The sequence below is a fragment of the Botrytis deweyae genome (assembly GCF_014898535.1).
Source record: "Botrytis deweyae strain B1 chromosome Unknown BDEW_029, whole genome shotgun sequence".
In the NCBI taxonomy this organism is placed as follows: Eukaryota; Fungi; Ascomycota; class Leotiomycetes; order Helotiales; family Sclerotiniaceae; genus Botrytis; species Botrytis deweyae.
Genome location: NW_024066236.1, coordinates 365,393 through 384,565, shown reverse-complemented (window position 1 = coordinate 384,565; position 19,173 = coordinate 365,393). Strand labels below are relative to the sequence as shown.

The 19,173-nt window shown below is 41.5% G+C and overlaps 6 protein-coding genes across 6 annotated transcripts; 4 read left to right on the top strand and 2 right to left on the bottom strand.

The window, feature by feature from the left end:
* Positions 1 to 119: 119 nt before the first annotated feature.
* On the top strand, positions 120 to 3,702 carry EAE98_009651 (uncharacterized protein; the record flags this gene model as incomplete). The annotated part of the gene is made up of 3 exons (XM_038957272.1): positions 120 to 146; positions 196 to 3,445; positions 3,551 to 3,702. The coding sequence occupies 3 exons, from the start codon at positions 120 to 122 to the stop codon at positions 3,700 to 3,702; spliced, it is 3,429 nt and encodes a 1,142-aa protein (XP_038806465.1).
* Positions 3,703 to 5,779: 2,077 nt separating this feature from the next.
* Positions 5,780 to 6,086, top strand: EAE98_009650 (uncharacterized protein; the record flags this gene model as incomplete). The annotated part of the gene is made up of 2 exons (XM_038957271.1): positions 5,780 to 5,966; positions 6,016 to 6,086. 2 exons carry the CDS (start codon positions 5,780 to 5,782, stop codon positions 6,084 to 6,086), a joined length of 258 nt encoding a protein of 85 aa, XP_038806464.1.
* Positions 6,087 to 6,685: 599 nt separating this feature from the next.
* On the bottom strand, positions 6,686 to 8,780 carry EAE98_009649 (uncharacterized protein; the record flags this gene model as incomplete). Its single annotated transcript, XM_038957270.1, has 4 exons — positions 6,686 to 7,810; positions 7,901 to 7,945; positions 8,038 to 8,325; positions 8,676 to 8,780. 4 exons carry the CDS (start codon positions 8,778 to 8,780, stop codon positions 6,686 to 6,688), a joined length of 1,563 nt encoding a protein of 520 aa, XP_038806463.1.
* Positions 8,781 to 10,247: 1,467 nt separating this feature from the next.
* Positions 10,248 to 12,626, top strand: EAE98_009648 (uncharacterized protein; the record flags this gene model as incomplete). Its single annotated transcript, XM_038957269.1, has 1 exon — positions 10,248 to 12,626. The coding sequence occupies one exon, from the start codon at positions 10,248 to 10,250 to the stop codon at positions 12,624 to 12,626; it is 2,379 nt and encodes a 792-aa protein (XP_038806462.1).
* A 1,222-nt stretch (positions 12,627 to 13,848) lies between these two features.
* On the top strand, positions 13,849 to 14,355 carry EAE98_009647 (uncharacterized protein; the record flags this gene model as incomplete). Its single annotated transcript, XM_038957268.1, has 1 exon — positions 13,849 to 14,355. One exon carries the CDS (start codon positions 13,849 to 13,851, stop codon positions 14,353 to 14,355), a length of 507 nt encoding a protein of 168 aa, XP_038806461.1.
* A 2,796-nt stretch (positions 14,356 to 17,151) lies between these two features.
* EAE98_009646 (uncharacterized protein) lies at positions 17,152 to 17,811 on the bottom strand (the record flags this gene model as incomplete). The annotated part of the gene is made up of 1 exon (XM_038957267.1): positions 17,152 to 17,811. One exon carries the CDS (start codon positions 17,809 to 17,811, stop codon positions 17,152 to 17,154), a length of 660 nt encoding a protein of 219 aa, XP_038806460.1.
* Between the last annotated feature and the right edge of the window lie 1,362 nt (positions 17,812 to 19,173).

The following is a 19,173-nucleotide window of genomic DNA, read 5'->3' as shown; positions in this document are numbered from 1 at the left end:
ATGTCTCGGAATATTGAAATGCGTAATTAGTGCATTTCGGTAACCGTAAATTCCTTCCATCATCATGATGGCAACTTTATGAAAATTGTTTAAATATTCATTGAAACGACAATGCAATCATGAGGAGGGGTCGCAATTTAATAAAGGTATGGAACTTAAATCTTATAAGGTTTTATGATATTCTAATCAATATAGGAAACATCAGCTCCATCAGTATGCGCTTTTTGTTGGCATCGACTTGGAGGAATTGGCCCTACTTCACATACACAGCGTCGATTCTTACAGTCCTCTGATTCGAGATCAAAACCACCCGCCGAAGGTACTGCGGTACGAGAATCTGAAGAGTATGAATCAGCTCCACTTGCGCAGCCCAAGGCACCTGCCACACCATGGCGTCCTGGACCTGGAATGGGAAGTGGCTTCAGTAAGCCGGCCTTTGGAGGCTCTAAAATTCCAGGAGTAGGACCTTCTGCTAGCTTCGGTCGTCCAGCTGCCGGAATTCCTATGAAGTCAAGAATACCAGACCCTCCCAAACCAGAGCGACCTGCACAGTCTTCTGCCGAAGAAGAGTTCCGTGTAAGTCAACAACGAAAAGTCGAGATACATTCAGGGCCGGGACCAGAGACAAATAGAGCCTTTAGACCCATACCACGTTCACAAGAGGAGAAAATTGAGATAGCTAAGGCCGCTGCGAAAAGGAAGGAGGCTATGGATATACATGCGACGAATAAGCAGCACACTGTACAGGATGCGCCTTTGCGATTTTTTGAGAAAGACGACTCTCGTATTCGTAGTCAGACTTCCAGTGAAATAATCAATGACTCAACCGAAACTCCTACTCAACCTGAAAGCATTGGCGAAAGCTCCGAAGATGCATCCACATGGACTCAATTGAGAAAGAAGATTGAAGAGAATCGACCGCCGCCACCAGTTCAACCACCACAAGATCCTATCACTGAGGCTCAAGCCAGAAGAGAACAGGAAGCTAGTTCAGGGACTTATACGCCGCTGAGAAGTAGACTTCCATCAGAAAGAGGTCGCTTTACAGAAGTTCCAAGAGCGGACATGTGGAGTAGGCCAAATAGTTATAATAAAAGTAATAACATGGCTCAAACCCCACAAACGAGTCACGTGAATGATTATCAACCCTCGCAAAACAATGGTTATAACAGATCCATATTCAACTCACATCCTGCCACAAATTCTCAACCCGTACGTCCAGCTCAATCAGCACAATCAGCTCGCAGTATGTTGAAACCTCTTGGATCTTTTGGACCTTCACTTGGCTCAGGTTTTGGTAAGGCTGGTGGAAGTAGTTTCAAGATTCCCGGGTTGACAAGCCCAAGCCCATTGGTTGAGTCAGTGAGACCTCAGGAAGTTGAAGATGCGGTTGAGAAGCCTGCCGAAAAACAGAGTGCTTATAGTCCACTAGCGACAGAGCCGGAGGAGTCGAATGTGCGTGAAAAAGTGATCAACGAATTTTCATCTCCAGCGGAATTAGAAACGAGGCACAGAAGATTATCGGGACGTTGGGGAGCTGACGAAGATGCCGGGAACAATCCAAACCACAGAGATCACTCGTTGCCAAGAAATGCCCATAGTAAGCAAGCCAAAAAGGCAGCCAGGAGACAGCGAGAAATAAAAACGGACCAAGACGAAGATGAAGCGAGTGAGTTAGCTGCTGAGCGAGCAGAACTCAAAAGGCAAAGAAAGCGTGAAAAGGCAGAAAAGAAAGCAGCTGCACCAATCCCTATGATTTTGCCAGAGTTCATCAGCGTCTCGAATTTAGCCGTCGCACTCAGAGTCAAGCTTGAAGATTTCCTCGACAAATTAGAAGAATTAGGTTTCGAAGGTGTTAATCATGATCACATTTTGAATGCTGAAAATGCTGGACTTATTGCTATGGAATACAATTACGAGGCCATCATTGAAAGAGGTGAGTCTGAAGATTTGAAAGCTAGACCTCCAGCCGAAGATCCTTCAATACTACCTCAAAGAGCTCCGGTTGTTACTATCATGGGACACGTCGATCACGGTAAAACTACAATTCTTGATTATCTACGAAAATCTTCCGTTGCGGCATCAGAACACGGCGGTATTACACAACATATCGGAGCATTTTCTGTACCTATGCCTTCAGGGAAAACGATTACTTTCCTCGATACTCCTGGTCATGAAGCTTTCTTGAGTATGCGCCAAAGAGGTGCTAACGTTACTGATATTGTGATTTTGGTTGTTGCAGCAGATGATAGTGTTAAACCACAAACGATTGAAGCTATCAATCATGCCAAAGCAGCAAATGTACCAATCATTGTCGCAATCAACAAAATCGATAAGCCTGAAATTGATATTGAGCGAGTGAAACAAGATCTTGCTCGTCATGGTGTCGATGTCGAAGATTTTGGTGGTGACACTCAAGTCGTATGTGTAAGTGGCAAGACTGGAAGAGGAATGGATGATTTGGAAGAAGCCGCTGTTACTTTATCCGAAATTCTTGATATGCGTGCCGAAAGAGATGGTCCAGCAGAAGGTTATGTCATCGAAGCAAGTATCAAGTCTATGGGTAAGGTTGCTACAATCTTGGTTAGAAGAGGTACCATGCGACCGGGAGATTTTATCGTCGCTGGTAAAACTTGGGCTAGAATTAGATGCCTACGCAATGAAGCCGGTATGGAGATTGAAGAAGCCGGTCCAGGTACACCAGTGGAAATCGATGGATGGAGAGAACAACCATCTGCTGGAGATGAAGTTCTTCAAGCTCCTGATGAAGCAAAGGCCAAGAGTGTTATTGAATTCCGACTTGAGAAAGAGGAAAGGGATAAGTTGGCCGCGGATATGGAAGCTATCAATGAGAACCGCAAAATGGAACACGATAAGCGCGAACGTGAAAAGGCAGAGAAGGAATCTGCTCTTCTTGGCGAAGAAGGCGTGAAAAATGATTCTTCTACTCCTAACAAAGATCCTACCGGTCCTAAACCTGTCTACTTTGTCATCAAAGGAGATGTGAGTGGATCCGTCGAAGCAGTAGTCGATCAATTGAACGCAACTGGTACTAAAGAAGTAGAACCTATCGTTCTTCGATCTGGAGTCGGTAAACTCAGTGAATCTGATATCGAACATGCTGCCACTGCAAAAGGTTACGTTATTAACTTCAACACTGAAGTTGAACCGAACATTGCCCAATTTGCTGCGCACAACAAGGTTAAGATCTTGGACCATAACATCATCTATAGATTGATGGATGATGTAAGAGCTGAGATGTCGAAATTCTTACCACCGTTGGTTACACAAAGAGTATTGGGTGAAGCTGTTGTGGCACAAATCTTCGATATCAATATCAAAGGAAGGAAATATAGGAGTGTGGCAGGTTGTAAAGTTCGTAATGGTACCGTGTCTAAGGATGATAGATATAGGGTACTGAGAGATGGGGAGAAGGTGTTTGATGGTATGTCATTGCTTATTATTTCTTTTGATTCTCATCATTACCTTGCCATTGCCCAGCTCCCGTTCCAAGGAGCAATTAGAATTCAATATACTAATCGGTTGGTAGGTAAACTCGAATCGCTCAAGAACGTAAAGAAAGACGTTTCGGAAATGAAAAAGGGTGGTGAATGTGGTATGGGATTTTCAGGATGGACAGACTTCCAAATCGGAGATCAAATACAGGCATATGAGGAGAAGCAGGAGAAGAGATATTTGTAATTTCTTGTAGAAGTAGTTGTGAGGATTTGATACGTATCAATATAGATTTCCACTCGCATTTGCGGAGGTCGAAGATGAGAGATAGGAGATGGATGACTGAATGAATGGATGAGAAAAGTTTATACCGCATAATTATATGAAAGGACGTATGGTTTTTATGTATAGATACTAGATTAGTAGATTCTGTCTTCAATTCACTCACTGCTCTTGTATGGATCGAAGATTCTTTGATTTCATTTCATTCCATTTCATCAAAAGAGATGGATGGATTTATCTCACCTCGTCCACCGACCCGAGAACAAATAGATCAAAATCTATCACCTCGTAAATTAAATTCGATAATAAATCAACTACACGTGAAATTTTAAGAGTTGATAGTATTGAATACATCCTCAACTACCTAGGTAGCCTTTAACTACAACAGCCCGCTTAAATTTCCCATTCTCCAACTCGAATCGGAACAATTAAATTGGTGAGAGGGGTTTCGCTAGTGGTCAATTCTGGTCTCTTTTTTCTCATGTACCACCATACCTAGGTAGAGGTCAGAGAATAGATAGCTAACCAATTCCTTGCTTCAGATGATTACTCGCTCGAATGAATCTCAAGGAATGGGAAGTGTGGTTTGTATACGGAGTTATGGAGTACTTATGATCACTCAGAAAATCTGGAGTCTCGACGATAGCATCTAAAGATATTTCTACCAGTAGGTAACCTAAATCCGCTTCTTCCCATTGTATTGCAATTCCCACTTCAACTCCTACACACATCTACATCTACATCTACATCCCCATACACAACCATACCCACACCCACACCCTCATTCCTAGGCCTTGGCTGTGAATGTTAATGCGGATTTTGATGTTGATGTTAATATTAATGTTACAGGCGAGTATGATATACATACCTAGGTAGGGGGCTCGGGGGGTAACCTTAGTGTAGTGTAGTCTAGTAAGTCGACTGAGTCTGTGCTCTGACACGAAACGAAACGAAACGGAACGGAATGGAATGGAACGAAACGAAACGAAACTCGTTTCCTGACCACTGTACACTTCGCATGGAATATGATATTCATGATATGATATGATGATTGTTGGATTCATATTCGTCCGATATTTGATATTTGAGTTTATTTTTTTTTGAAACGGAGTACGTGGGGATTGATGGGTGTCTAGGTACCTAGGCATTCGGTTGGTATGGATGGATAGATGGTGTTTTGATAATTGTTTCAGGATATAGGGAGAGAGGAAGGGGGTGAAACTTTACTTTTCTTTACTTTACTTTACTTTTCTTGGGAATAAGAGGGGGTTTTGATGTGTGGATTGTGTGGTTTCGCGGTCGAGGCATGATACGAAATGAATAATGCATGATGCATAATGCATGATTGATCGACGATGGATGAGGAGGGAGGAGGAAAGTAAGGTAAGGTAAGGTAAGATGAGGTGAGATGAGATTTCGTTGCGAGGTTTGTGTGTGTGTGTGTGTGTGTGTGTGTGTGTGTGTGTGTGTGTGTGTCACTGATGTTTTCGCATCGGATGTATGGATGTGGGTGAGTAGGTAGATAGGTATTGAACGATGAGAAAGGAGAGGGGTTATGATTCCAACTAATTATCCGAGTATTACGAATATTGTATTGTATTGTGTTTGGAGGTTTGATCTGGCTATTTAATTAACTTTGTTTCTTTTCGGATTCTTGGATTCGAATCGGAATCTGGGTCTGCATTTGGATCTGCATCTATATTGATATTTGTATTTGTATTTACATTGGATCTACCGGATTATATCACACCACATCTGCAAGTCCTCGACGAGATAGATAATTACTCAACATAACGACAGCTCGAATTTCTCCAATACGAAAAAATACAAAAGAGAAAATAAAACTTTGTTTCTATGTTGAGCTTGTAGATCTACACATTCACATTCACCCGTGGACATCTTCATATTGATTTCTATTCAGCTAGGCTGGGAAGAGATATATATATATATATTATTACATCACAAACCACACCCGGGAAACGACCTCTTGAAACAGAAACACACACCTAAGAAACACCTCTTCAGGAAAGAAAAAAAAATTATGAAATCAGCCCTCACCTACCTCTACAGCAGCACCAAAAGCGTCGCGGAGGAACGCTCCCAAAATCGAGAGTGGAGACGGACGTATGATGGGAATGGAGGGTTGAGGGTTAGTAAGTTGGGGGTTGGGGAACAGAGGGAGAGGGAGAGGAGGTTTACGATGGGGGGGTTGGGGGGTGGGAGTGGGAGTGGGAGTGGGAGTGGGAAAGAGAGGGGGGGTGGGGATGTGGGTGAGAGGAGGAGGGAGAGGGAGAGGGAGAGGGAGAGGGAGAGGAGGTTTACGATTGGGGGATTGGGGATGGGGATGAATGTGGGGGTGGGAAAGGAGGAGAGAGGAGAGGGGGAGAGAGAGGGAGAGGGAGAAGAAGAGAGGGTTGGGGGTCGGGAGGGGGAGGGGAGATGATAAATGGATCACGATTGAGGAGATGGATGGGGATGGGGATAGGGATGAGGAAGGAGAGGGGAATATGAATCCCGGGCGCGGAGAGGGAAGAGAGGGAGGAGGAGTGGGGAGAAGAGAAAAAGAAAGAGAAAGAGGAAGGTGGAGGAAAAGTGTTATTTCCATGTTTCAACCGGCTTTGAAGAGAGGGGATTTTTGATTTTGGGGGGGGGGGGAGTTTCGGATGATGGGAATGGAAGATGGAGTTTTGTTTGCTGGGTGGTTATTAGTTAATGAGGGGTTTGCCATGGAATCTGATAGAAACAATCTATTTGATGTCTTCTTATTTTCATTTGTGTGGATTGATTAGAATGGAATGATGAAACTCTAAATGTATTTCTCATCATCTAGGTCTCGAAAAATGATGAAAATTTCTCATACCCATCTTCCTTTTCAATTCCTTCTCTTACAAATTCTACACAACAACACCCTCTCCAACCTTTCTTCCAATTCCCTCTCTTACAAAATCTACACAACAACACCCTCTCCAATCTCCACAATAGCCTTCACTAACCCCTCCATTGTTTCCCGTCTCGTCTGAACATTCACCACCGCCCTGAAAAATTTCCCCTTTTCCCCACTCGCATAATCCACCATAAATCCTCTCGTCAACAATTTCTGCGCTACATCCTGTGTGATTTTCGTATTTTGTTCTTTGTCCCCTAGCTTCCCCTCCTTTGCATAGTAGAAACAAACCTGCAAACAGGGCGGTGGATTTTGCGAAACAAGTACCAGATCACTATGGTCCTCTACCAACTGGGCAAAATATTCTGCCACGGAAAAAGCATGATCGATTTGTTGCTGGAAACCCGATGTACCGTAGTAGATCCAGGAGAGAGCTAGTTTGAGAGAATCTCCACGACGACCACATTGCAGAGTGAGATCTGCGAGGTCCCAAACTTCGGCTCCGTCTTCGATGGTGTGGAAGAGGTAGTCTGCGGGGAGAGTGTTTGCTTTGTGGAATTTTGAGATATCGGGTGCGAGGAGGAAGGAACAGGTTACGGGGACATTTAACATTTTATGCGGGTTTACGGCTAGAGAGTCGGCGAGGTGAGAACCTTTTAATTTGGAGGCGTGGGTGGGAGAGAAAATGGCGGGACCACCCCATGAAGCATCGATGTGGAACCAGAGGTTGTGGGATTTACAGATGGCGGAGATTTCGGTAAAGGGGTCGTAGGAACCATAGATGGTGGTTCCGGCGGTGGCATTTACGTAAAAGGGAGTTTTGTTCTCGGAAATGCTCTTTTTGATGAGGGAGTCGAGTTCAGAGGGAATCATACGACCTTGAGGATCGACGGGGACGGGAATCACGTTATTGGATCCCAGACCACACATTTGAGCGGCTTTTTCCAGGGAATAGTGACCATGAGCCGAAGTGAAGAGAACAAATTGATGATTTCCATTTCCATTTTGTTTTGTGTCTGGGAAGAGGGTATTGCGGGCAATGATCATGGAGGTAGTGTTTGAAGCCGAACCACCTTGAGTTGAGATCCCTCCTGCGTGAGGACCATTGAAACCGAAAAGATTGGCAAAGGCTTTTGCCGTGGTTTTTTCAATAATGGTCAAGGCAGGGGAAACTTGGTATACATGAACCTATCGATGAGTTTAGTATAGGGCTGACATGATGGATGGCATGCAAGGTTATCAGTCGTCAAGACACGACCCACGAAGGATTAATCTTACATTTGTATTTAAAACGGCCAATATTAATTCCGAGATAATTCCTACCTATCGATCAAGTTTTCAGCTGAAGGACTTGTTGAATGTGTAACTTTCACCGCTTCAATTGTGGATGCAGAGGGATGCAGATGAGTACGTACCGCATTGGTGCTTGCATACAGTTTATCTAAGAATCCTTGATCCCACGTATTCACACTGTATTTGAGCACTTGCTCGATGGATGATAATAAACCCTCTTTTCCTTTTCCATTGATGGGAAGATTGAAATCTAGCAGTTGGAGTAATTTCTCTGGTTTGTGATGTTCGAGAAGAGTGGTTCGCGGACCTCCACCAGGAATGGCTTTTCCATGACCGGTGTGTTTGGTCATGGCATCTTCATCGGCCGATTTGATGAAAGGAATGATGAGCGATTGAACGGCATTGAGTAACTAGGATAATTGAGTATGTTAGATGATGTGTACTTGTGATGGTTACTGTGGTTACTTTTGATTGCGATGATTTGAAGTGATATGGAGATGATGGAAGGGGATGAAAGACATGGCTGGCTGGATTAAGGTTTTTGATATTGAGATGAGGTATACGGTATGTGTAGGAAGTGTGTGTAGATGGTGTGTGTAGGTCGTATATGTAGCTAGGATGTGGAAGTAGCTAGGTAGGTGTATAAGATTGAAGGGGTCGAAGGGGTAACGATAATGATAATGATAATGACAATGATCATGATAATGATAACTCATAACTTGGAATGAATGAATGAATGCATGCATGGACTTTTTCTCACATCTTCTACTTCATCGGCACGATTCAATGGGTTTGGAGCGTCTGGCCCAGTTGAAAGCGTGTGATCCCGGAGTGGTAAAGCGGTTTTTGATACATTTGAAGACATTGTGAGGAAGGAATTGATAGAGGGAGAGGTGATAATGTGAGTGACGATTTTGTAGTGAGTAGGGAGAAGAGTATCAATTAGAGAAGAATATCAATAGAAGAATGTCAATAGAAGAATATCAATACAAGAATGTCAATAGAGCAAGAGAACTAAGAGCTTTGCCAGAAGAGAATTCGAATTACTAATAAGTGATGAGTACCTAGTAGGTAATTGAGTACCAGTTTTATGTGTATATGTGTATATATATATGTGTGTAGATATATGTGTGTAGATATATGTGTGTAGATATATGTGTGTAGATATATGTGTGTATATATGTGTATTTGTATATACGATATATGCGTATATATATATATACCAGTACCCGCAGCATAGAATTATAACCTCACTCACCCAGTCGATGATGAATGGATTAAGATATCAAAACCGTAATCCCGACATAATACTAGCGATGACTAACTCATTGTATTAGTAACAGATGAAAATATATTCCATTCCCATGACGCAAAGATTTCACCATCATCAGTCATTTGGGATTGTCAAAGCCATAAACTTATTATTATACCTAGTAGCTGGTAGCCATACCGGCACCTCGACCACAGCAAAACCAAAAGAGCGAGAAAAACGGCAGAATATCGGACCAAGGGAAACAGCGGTGATTTATACCTAGGCTGGGTACTTATCACGTGCTGTGTATATCATAATGTATGGATTACCTAGGGTGTGATCTGAGTGAAGTCGGAGTGAAGATCGATTGAAGTTTGAGTGAAGTTTGACTGAAGATGAAGTGAAGTTTGAGTGAAGATATGGATCAAGCGAGTGAAGATAGAAATGGAAACTCAAAGCAAAGAAATGAAAGAAAAAAAAGATTTATTTAAAAAAAAAAGGCTGAAGATCTCACCGCTTTGATAAACGCTGGGATTTTTCTTCTTCTTTACCTTCCTAGCTATGTGACAACAAGGCACGACAAGGCTCACAGCCCACTTCGTTCCAACACTTTGACCAATTTATCCTCCTTCACTGGTTCATTCCCTCGTTATCCATCACTCGATCGACTCCATCAAGAGGTCCATTCACGGGATTTCACTCCATTCACTCCATTCATTCATCATTTTGCCAAGAAAGTTCAGCTACGAGACATGGTTGTGCCACAATACCCAGTAACAAGTACAAAAATAAACCGCTAGCGCCCGCAATTCACATTTCCAAAACTTTTGATTCGAATTCTTCAATTACATCAACTTTCTCGGTCTGCCTTCTACTTCCGCCTCCATCCTCCTCCCATTATCCCTTGATTCCAAGGAAAAAGGAGAAACGAGAATTTCCATCTTCTTTCTACATTATACTCTCATTCTTTCACTCTTTCACTTCTACATTACATTCAATTCTATTCGACTCAATCCAGGTCCACTCCATTCCATTCGGTTGACCTCACTCCCCTCTCAAAAACCACACATCCCCTCCACAATGCCAAAAGAAAATAAGCATGCCAGAGGTAGAAGAGACACTTTGAAAAGAAAGAGGGAAGAAAATCCCGATAGGGAAGAAGATCATGATAATGATTCTCAAGATCTGAAAAAGCGAAGATCTTCCCAAATTGAAGACGAGGTTTCTTTCACAGGTCTGGATAACGACAAAAGTCTATCGTCATTCCCAGCTGCCACAGGCACAAATGCAATTGAAGTCGCGGACCGACCTTATTATGGATTACTTGAGGACGAAGAACAAGAATACTTTCGAAGAGCAGACGAATTACTCGAATTGAACGATTTCCCCTCCGATGAAGAACGAAGTCTCTTTCTCGCAAATGTATATCGGGAAGCAAAAGGAAAGGAATTGAAGATTGCCTGTAGTCAATCATGTTCGAGATTAATGGAAAGATTGATTTTGTTGAGTACACCTCAGCAGAAAAAGAAATTGTTCTCTCAATTTGCCGGAAATTTCCCTCATTTGGTATCACATCGTTTCGCAAGTCATTGTTGTGAAACGTTATTCATTCAATCGGCTTCAATTGTTACCGAAGAACTTACGGGAGAAGAAAAGAAGGATGAGAAGAAAGTGGCAGAGGTAAAGGCAGATGCAGAGGATGGTGAGGAGGCAAAAGAAGATGAGATTACTGAGTCGATGGAAAGTTTGTTTCTAGCTACGTTGGACGAACTCGAAGGACAATTATCCTCTCTTCTCACCGATCGATTCGCCTCCCACACACTTCGAGTTTTACTCATCATCCTTTCCGGGCGACCTTTGGAGAAATCTTCGACTAAATCATTACTACAAAGCAAGAAGAAGGAAAAGGTTGGTATAAATGGATTGGATACCGCCCCCACAGAGTTTTCTCTCAATAAGCGTACTGTGCCAGAATCTTTCTTGTGGGCAATTGAGAAGATTATTTCGGATACCATTGCTTCCATGGACAGAGCTTTCATCCAGGTTTTGGTTGGACATCCCACTGGAAATCCTTGTTTACAATTGTTACTTGAATTAGAGCTCACGAATCCAAGCTCCAAAAAGGGTGGTAATTCCGAACAAAAGACTCTCATTTCAACACTTTTACCAGATGACATTACTGTAGAAGGTAGTCAATCTGCCATCTTCGTCAATGGTATTGTCTACGATCAAATTGGATCGAGGGTTTTGGAAACAATCATGACACATAGTCCAGGAAAGTTATTTAAACAAATTTATCGAGCAATCTTCAAGGATCGAATCGCAGGATTGGCACGAAACGAGATCGCATCTTACGTTGTCATTCGAGTTTTGAATCGTCTTAGCAAAGAAGATCTCGAGGAAGCGATTACCGAAATTTCCCCTCAAATCGAAGGTTTGGTCGGCAGGCAACGTACAAACATTATCAAGGTTTTATTGGAACGTTGTCAAGTACGACGTGCAAGTACTGAAGCTCTCACAAAAAGTATTGCTGATGCATATGGATCTGATAAAAATGAGTTGATATTGAAGATGGCCGACATTTCTCTCGAAACTCTTACATTGGCTACAGCACCACCTGCAGCAGCAGCTGATGATGATAAACCAGCCCCGGTTCCTGTCTTGCCAAAGCCTAGCCCATCTCAACTTCACGGATCATTACTTGCTCAGGCTATGCTTAAGATTCCTGGACCACCTGCGCAACTCATTCAGAATTCTTTGTTGGCTCTTCCCACCTCTACGATTCTCGCACTCTCTTTATACCCAACCACAACTCATATTATTCAGGCATCATTGCTTCCATCTCCACCCAATACCCCTTCAAATCTTTTATTCCGTCGCAAGCTCATCAATTCTATTATATCACCTTCAGCCGGAGCTACTCCAACACCTCAACCTCCAATCATCACATTATCCTTGTCGTCTGCAGGAACACACATCTTGGATTCCCTTTTACACACCACGACCACTCCAACTTCTACCTCATCAGCTTCCCTATTTTCTCTCTGCGAACGTATCGCCATGTCCCTCATGCCCTACGAACCTTTACTTAGAGATAGCTGGACTGGAAGAATTGTTTGGAGAAATTGGTCTATGGATTTATTCAAGAGAAGAAGAGCGGATTGGGTAAAGAGAGTGAAGAGTGGTGATACACAAGGAAAATCGAATATTCAAAGTCAGGTGGTATTGAAGAGTCAAGATGGTAATGCAAATGCTGTTGTTGGAAAGGAAATTCTTGGAGATGGAATTGGAAAGCCACATGGAAAGGGTAAAGGTGGTGAGAAGGAATTTGGAGGAGAGAGACAAAAGAGTGCTATCGAGTTGGCAAGAGAAAAGTTCGCTGCTCAGAAACTTGCGAGTGGAAAGATAAAGACTATGCCACCAAAGGGATTCAGAGCAACTGGTGCAAACGCTATTTGAGGGGGTAGAATTGTAATTCGGGGAGGGGGGGGGGGGGGGGGGGGGGATTGGATCAAACGAACATGGAATCTTGAACGAGTCTTCACGATAATGACATGATGGAATTGGATGAATGGATCAAAATACTCATGACACAACTCGCTTTTCTGGAAAACGAACAGACGAGCAAAAAGGTATTAGCCAACGACAATCGGGATGGATGAGAACCGGATATAAAAAGTCAGGCAAAATAACGAACGAGAAACAGGCACACGAAGGAACAAAAAAAGGGTGTATGATATGAGAATGCAAAAGACCATGAATGTGATAGCTGAGAGCGATGAGAAAGGGTTTTTACTTTACTTTACTTTCTTTTTTCGTTTGTTTGTCTGTCTACTCTGGTCCGCAATAAGATGTTTCTTAATTGTTTGAATGGCTTTGAAATAATGATTTTCATGTTGGTTATTTCTCTTTTTTTGATTGATCAAACATATTAGCGTGCATAGCATGGGGCAATGGGGATAGGGGTCGATGAATGGATGGATGGATGAGGAGAGGGGGGGATGATGAGATTAGATTAGTGGGGGAGGAAATGATAATTCAGAATTTGATATCATAGAATTCATTTTTTTGATCTTTGTTTTGGTGATTAAAGTGTGATGATATGTTTTTTGATCTTTTTGATACTGAATTGGCGAGTGAGCGTACTAAACATTAAGGTAGAGTGGGGGGTCAATCGGTCGATGTGTAAGTGTAAGTGTATAGGTATAGGTATAGGTATTGGTATAGATAGGTATGGGTATGTGTCTGTTGAATTCATGAATCGCATATAGAGTGTTACACTTCCTTCATCTTACCATGGTCATTGCCATTGCCCCCTTCGAAAGATCTCGTCTCTACTTCGTCCATCAAAGTCAATACATGCTTTCCATTTTGGGTCCACGCGAAGTTATAACATTCCCAGCTTAAAACGATGCTACGTAAGTACCTATGACTCGAGCTTACCATGCATTATGTAATAGTACAAGAGCTAAATCCCGCAAAGAATATAAATTCAATGGGCAACCGCAACACTTGCATTTATCCTCCATAACTTGTCGATACACAGTTTTCTCCACAATTACTCAATTCCTATCAGTTAAAAGAACAACATAGGAAAATTGTCGATCTAATAGCAATCAAGTTAAAGATGGATATGATCATCTCCTTTATCTTCGGTGGAAGCCGATTGAGATGCGCAATGATGGTCATGTTGACATTGGCTTCCGTGTACCCCATCGCAGTGTACACAGTATTTAGATTCACGCATCGGGGTTTCGAACGTCAAGCACACCTTGAAGCAGAATATCACAAAAGACAAGAGAGAAAAGAGATCCAGGAAGCCAAAATGAGAGCAGAAGAAGATCGAATCAAAATGGCAAAAACAGAAGAAATCTCAACGGGAATTCCTTGTCCAGTTGAAACGTATGGAGACTGGAGAAGCAGACCATTTTGGTTGAGGGTGCCGGACGTAGAACCTTCGAAGTATATGGATGTGAGGTTTTTGACGGAGGAGCAGATGTGGGCCGTGAGAGAAAGAGATCGGGTGGTGCTTATAAAGAGGATGATGGAATTGGTGTGTGCAATGCGTAACAGCTTGGGTTTGCGTGAGTGGCGGGACGAGTCTGATGAAGGTTGCAGAAAGGCTGGCTGGGCTTCTGTTCATGGAACTTCTGAGAGCTACCAGCGAATTCATGATCGAGAGCTATGATGGATGTCAGTTTTGAGTGGTGAAATTTGGAGAAGATAGATCTTGTGGACACTTCCTTGGGTGCATTTGATTTTCTTGGAAGGAACAGGAAGGATTTGGACCAAACAAACGTTCAGGGAATCTTTGGCCAAGGACTATCGAAGGATGTTTGGAGGGGATGAGTTTACTCGAGCATATTCAATCAGAACTTCTCATCATCAAACATAAATCTGATTCTGACGTTGAAATGTACCATTATATTTGAGTCAATTGATACAACTTTATCTTCCACCATGTAAATCTTAGACGTCTACATGTTATCATTTAAATCATTCCGCGCTTGTACAGAAAGAGCTTGTCTTCAACGCAGAGTTGTGTTTACCATATGGAATCAATGCCATCTGAGTACACGAAATGATAATGGTTTAGAGGAGAGAATGGTCTCATGAAAGGGATTACATCATGTTTCGAATAATCATTTGCTCACGCTGCTGAAGGGTAAAGATTGTGTTATTTCTTGAGGAGTCCAACAAGGTGTCAACTGCGCGATTACTTGAAAGGGTACAGCAAGTTCCAATTTGGGAACTTGAACAGAAAAAGGAGCCCTCTCAATTCTTCTGAAATTTTCCCGTCTTTCTCTAACATTCACACTCACACTCACACTCACACTCAAATTTATATAAAAATTACAATTCAATATGGCCCGTATGTTATTCAAATTCATAATGCTCGTTTATAATACCTGTTTTATATCAAGTGATGCAGCCCTTGTGTCGACATATATGACATGATGATTGCTCATCTTCACGACATTATCTGGAGCAATCAGTTGATGGTATTGTGAGATGATGTTCATCTTGTATTCCTCGATACTATGTCTAGTACGATAAGCTCAGAACAGAGCTCATTCTGGTATTTGATTGGGTAGCCACACTACCACTTCAGAAGATTTGGAGAGAAAGCTCTCTTTTTTTGTACTTTTTTTGAATGTTCTTCAAAATAGCGCTAACATTTCCCATTTCTAGAATGTACTTCGTCTTTTGATTGGGATCGACGCCCCTACCCGGAGGGGTCATTTATGAACCAGAGGGCGTATGTCATCTGAATGTGAGAACCAAGAACCAATATTCATGCTGAAACTCTATTTTCACAGACCAGGCCAGAATCAGTGTGACAGACAGTAGGAGATTCTAGTAATATGCAAAGAGAAATTGATGCTAACTTCTCATAGCGAAGAGCAGATACGTGAATTGTATGTTTTTGCATGCATCTTATCCGTGAATGGGTGAATCAGTGAGTGAGTGGCTAACACCCGAAATAGAAGCAAAGTAGTCGCCAATTTGCGGTAAGTCTCGATTCACAGACTCAGAAAGCAATGAGGCTAATGAAATTCTCATTTTAGTGCTCAGTTGGACTCTCGGTAAGACCAATGATCTTAATTCTAAGTATATGGAGTATATATGCTTATCAACCGCTAACCATACAGAAACCATCGTGAGGATGAATTGTTAGTAGTTGATAATAATTCCACTATTGAATCAAACTGACTAGGGTTGTATAATAGTTTTAGGCTTGCTATAGATGAGTAGGGTTTCTTCTTCTCATGTCGAACATTTGCATGATCAAAGCTAACGATGTGTCAATACTATAGGATGAAGGCTCGGAGACCGTAAAGCACACTCCATTCAAACCACTGATCGTAATACTGATCACGTGACCAAACACAGAAAGCAGAATTATGAGCAAGAGACAAATGAGGAGTTTCGGGAGAGAACGTTGAAACTTTGGTTTAGCAGAAAGTAAGTAAGAATTCTTTTTACTTATGAAATTGGCTAATTTCCAATTTTGCTAGTACTTCATCAATTTTGATGATTGCGATTGTGCTAATCACCTTGGCAATTGCAATTGCTGCTTGGAAACAGGAAGCACCAAAATGTGTGTGTAAGATAGTAGAAAATTAAAATCACCATTTCATGTGATGTGTGAATTATGAGTTACAAAATTTCAAGGGGAGAGAGCTCAATAAGTACTGTGGAACTTGATATCATTACTAATTAACTAAATTCCGATGTTGTTCTTTCAACTGATAGAAATAATGTGAGTGATGACTGAGGTGAATGTATCTATCATAAATGAAGAAAACTTTTAATGAATTGGATTTTATTTCTAATTTATATTCTTTGTGGGATTTAAACTCTCGTGCTATTTTATAGTCTATGGCTGGACAGAATTGTTCATACCACATCTAGCTTACGTATCCGGAATTGATTACTAACGAGACCCTTTGATAGATTAATTGTTCAAGTTTAATTTAGAGAATCAATAATTCAAATGGTATGATAACTGAACAATGTCTCAAGATTTATTTTAATGCTATTAATCCTTACAAAGTTATTTTCAGTTAATTTATTATAGAATTTATTAGAGTGATCAACTTTGGCTTCTTTTTCATCCTATATATATAGAGAGGGATTTAACGAGACTGAGTTCGCTTAGTACATCAATTAGTGCCCATCTAGCTCGAAGCTAGGCATTTAATCACATATTCTCAGGCTTGGGAAAGAGTCAATTTGAATTTCATGATATGATATTTTTTCTACAAACGCTGCGCTCATGTGCCAATGATATTGAAGCTGGCTACATTTCTCATCATTACAAGGATATACAAACCCTTAACAACACCCCGAACTTCAGCGATGGATGATTTTGCCCGCTCTAGCGCCCCTATATCATTATTAGCTAAATCCATTCATCCATGGTATCGATGATTTTCTCAGTACCGTCGCGCTATCGAAGATGCGTAGATTCCCTAAGAAACTAGTGCATAGATTCGTTGCTTTTCCTTCGCTCTGGTGTAATGATACCTCGCCATGTGATGCGTGTTTCTTTTCCATCCATATCTATGGCTATCATTTCTAGGCTTTCCTTATCACTTGATTCCTTGGTGATAGCAGGGTTCTTGACTTCTCCCATCTGTAGATTTTCCCTGTCGCTCAATTCCTTGGTGATAGCAGGGTTCTTGACTTCTCCCATCTGTAGATTTTCCCTGTCGCTCAATTCCTTGGTAGGCGTGTGGTTATTCTCTACCAACTCTACTATTTCTTGAGATCCACTACTAAGCTCTTTCCCCATCGTCTCGATTCTGTCTGGGTTTGATACCTCGTTCAAGGGGACTGGAGGATTGAAATTGATGAAGTCCTGAATATGTGTAACTCCATGGACATCATTCACGGTAATGGTGATTGGTTCGTGTTCTCGATAGTTGATGACTCCTATTTCGTATTCCTCCTCGGTGATCTCTCTCATCATGGGTCTCGGTTCGGTAATAGCTTCACTTCGAGCGTTCATTTCGGTGTTGAGTTTAGTTTCTGCATCGACTTTGATTTGTGCATCTTTTTGAGCCTGGCGCTGGATAGATCTTTGGCGTCGCTTGCGAAAACAGTTTTTAAAGAAAGGTACGATACAGAGACAGCCCATTTTGATAACTTGGTTGTGATGTTATGGGAAGATAAATCGTTGGATGTGGTTTGAAAATGATTTTTGGGCGATGTGATGTAAATCTTTTAATCTTTTAAGATAGAATCTCATAAGAATTTGAAGGGGTTGTCTAAATGACCCATTTATATGGGCGTTTGAATGAGGGTGAGATACGTTGCTTGGTTTGGCACACGTTTAGACTTATAATGGTTAAACTTTGACCATACTAGAGAGAGCTAGCGACGTACCGGATCTTGACAATCTCACCCTCGAAGTTACGGTTCCGTGTCTTTAGAATCATGTAATCATAAATCAATGCCAAATTCTGTATGGGCTTGACATGTTTTCTGACAGGAGCTGGTCCAGTAGTAAAGCTAAAGTTATCTGTATCTTCTCATTCTCTTCTTTTGATCATCGCACCGGCATGGAATTATTTTGATTCAATTGTTCAATAGTGATTGGATATTTCATATCCTCAAGATTACTTGTTCATGAAATCCACTCTAGTAAGAAGTATCTTGATTAAAATCTTTCATTTACGCAAAAGAGACTGACTACCGTATATTTCTCCACCGTGGTATACCATGAGAATAGGACAATGATTTCTCAGTATGAGTAATTCAAATAAATACCATAATTCCATCTCACGCTAGACTACTAGTTTTTAGAATCGTCAGGCCTCTAAAACCATCAAGCCCGTGAATAAACCAAAACTCAATCTCAGTGGTATAATTTTTAACATCTTTTTAGTGCTCACAAAAGGTGGTTTAACCTGCGGTATGAGAGATTAGCGAGAACCCATGCATAGATATCAGGAGACAAGTACAACCAATTCACCAACCTTTTCCAAGCAATCCATGATCTTTCATTCAGGGAGTCCCATTAGTTATGAAAGCAGAAGTTTTTCTACAAACATATTTATTCTCTGCTTTGTACTCATCACTTGACGACGACTTTCAATGGCATCTTTTCTATCGTACAGCGTTCTTTAATCTGATTCACAATTATTTCTGTGGAATTTTCATTCTTAGGCTTAGTTGTAGCGAATAGAGCCCAAAACCATTAAATAACTTTCTAAATCGGATTTTGCGAATTCATGATTGTGAGTGAGAGATTGTAATTCTGATATTATGAGGCGTTGGAATTTAAGATTTTTGGGTTCGATAGTCTTTTAGATGGCGAGGATATCATTACACTAAATTTGAAAAGGGGAATCAATTCGAATTTGTGGCTAAGGTTGAGAGAGACTGGATAAGTAAATTCTCTTTTGATAAGAATTTGAACAATTACACGTTGGGGAGAAATTTAGGGCTGTGAGTGACAGACTAGACATTTAGTGTCGGGACATGATGCGATAATCTT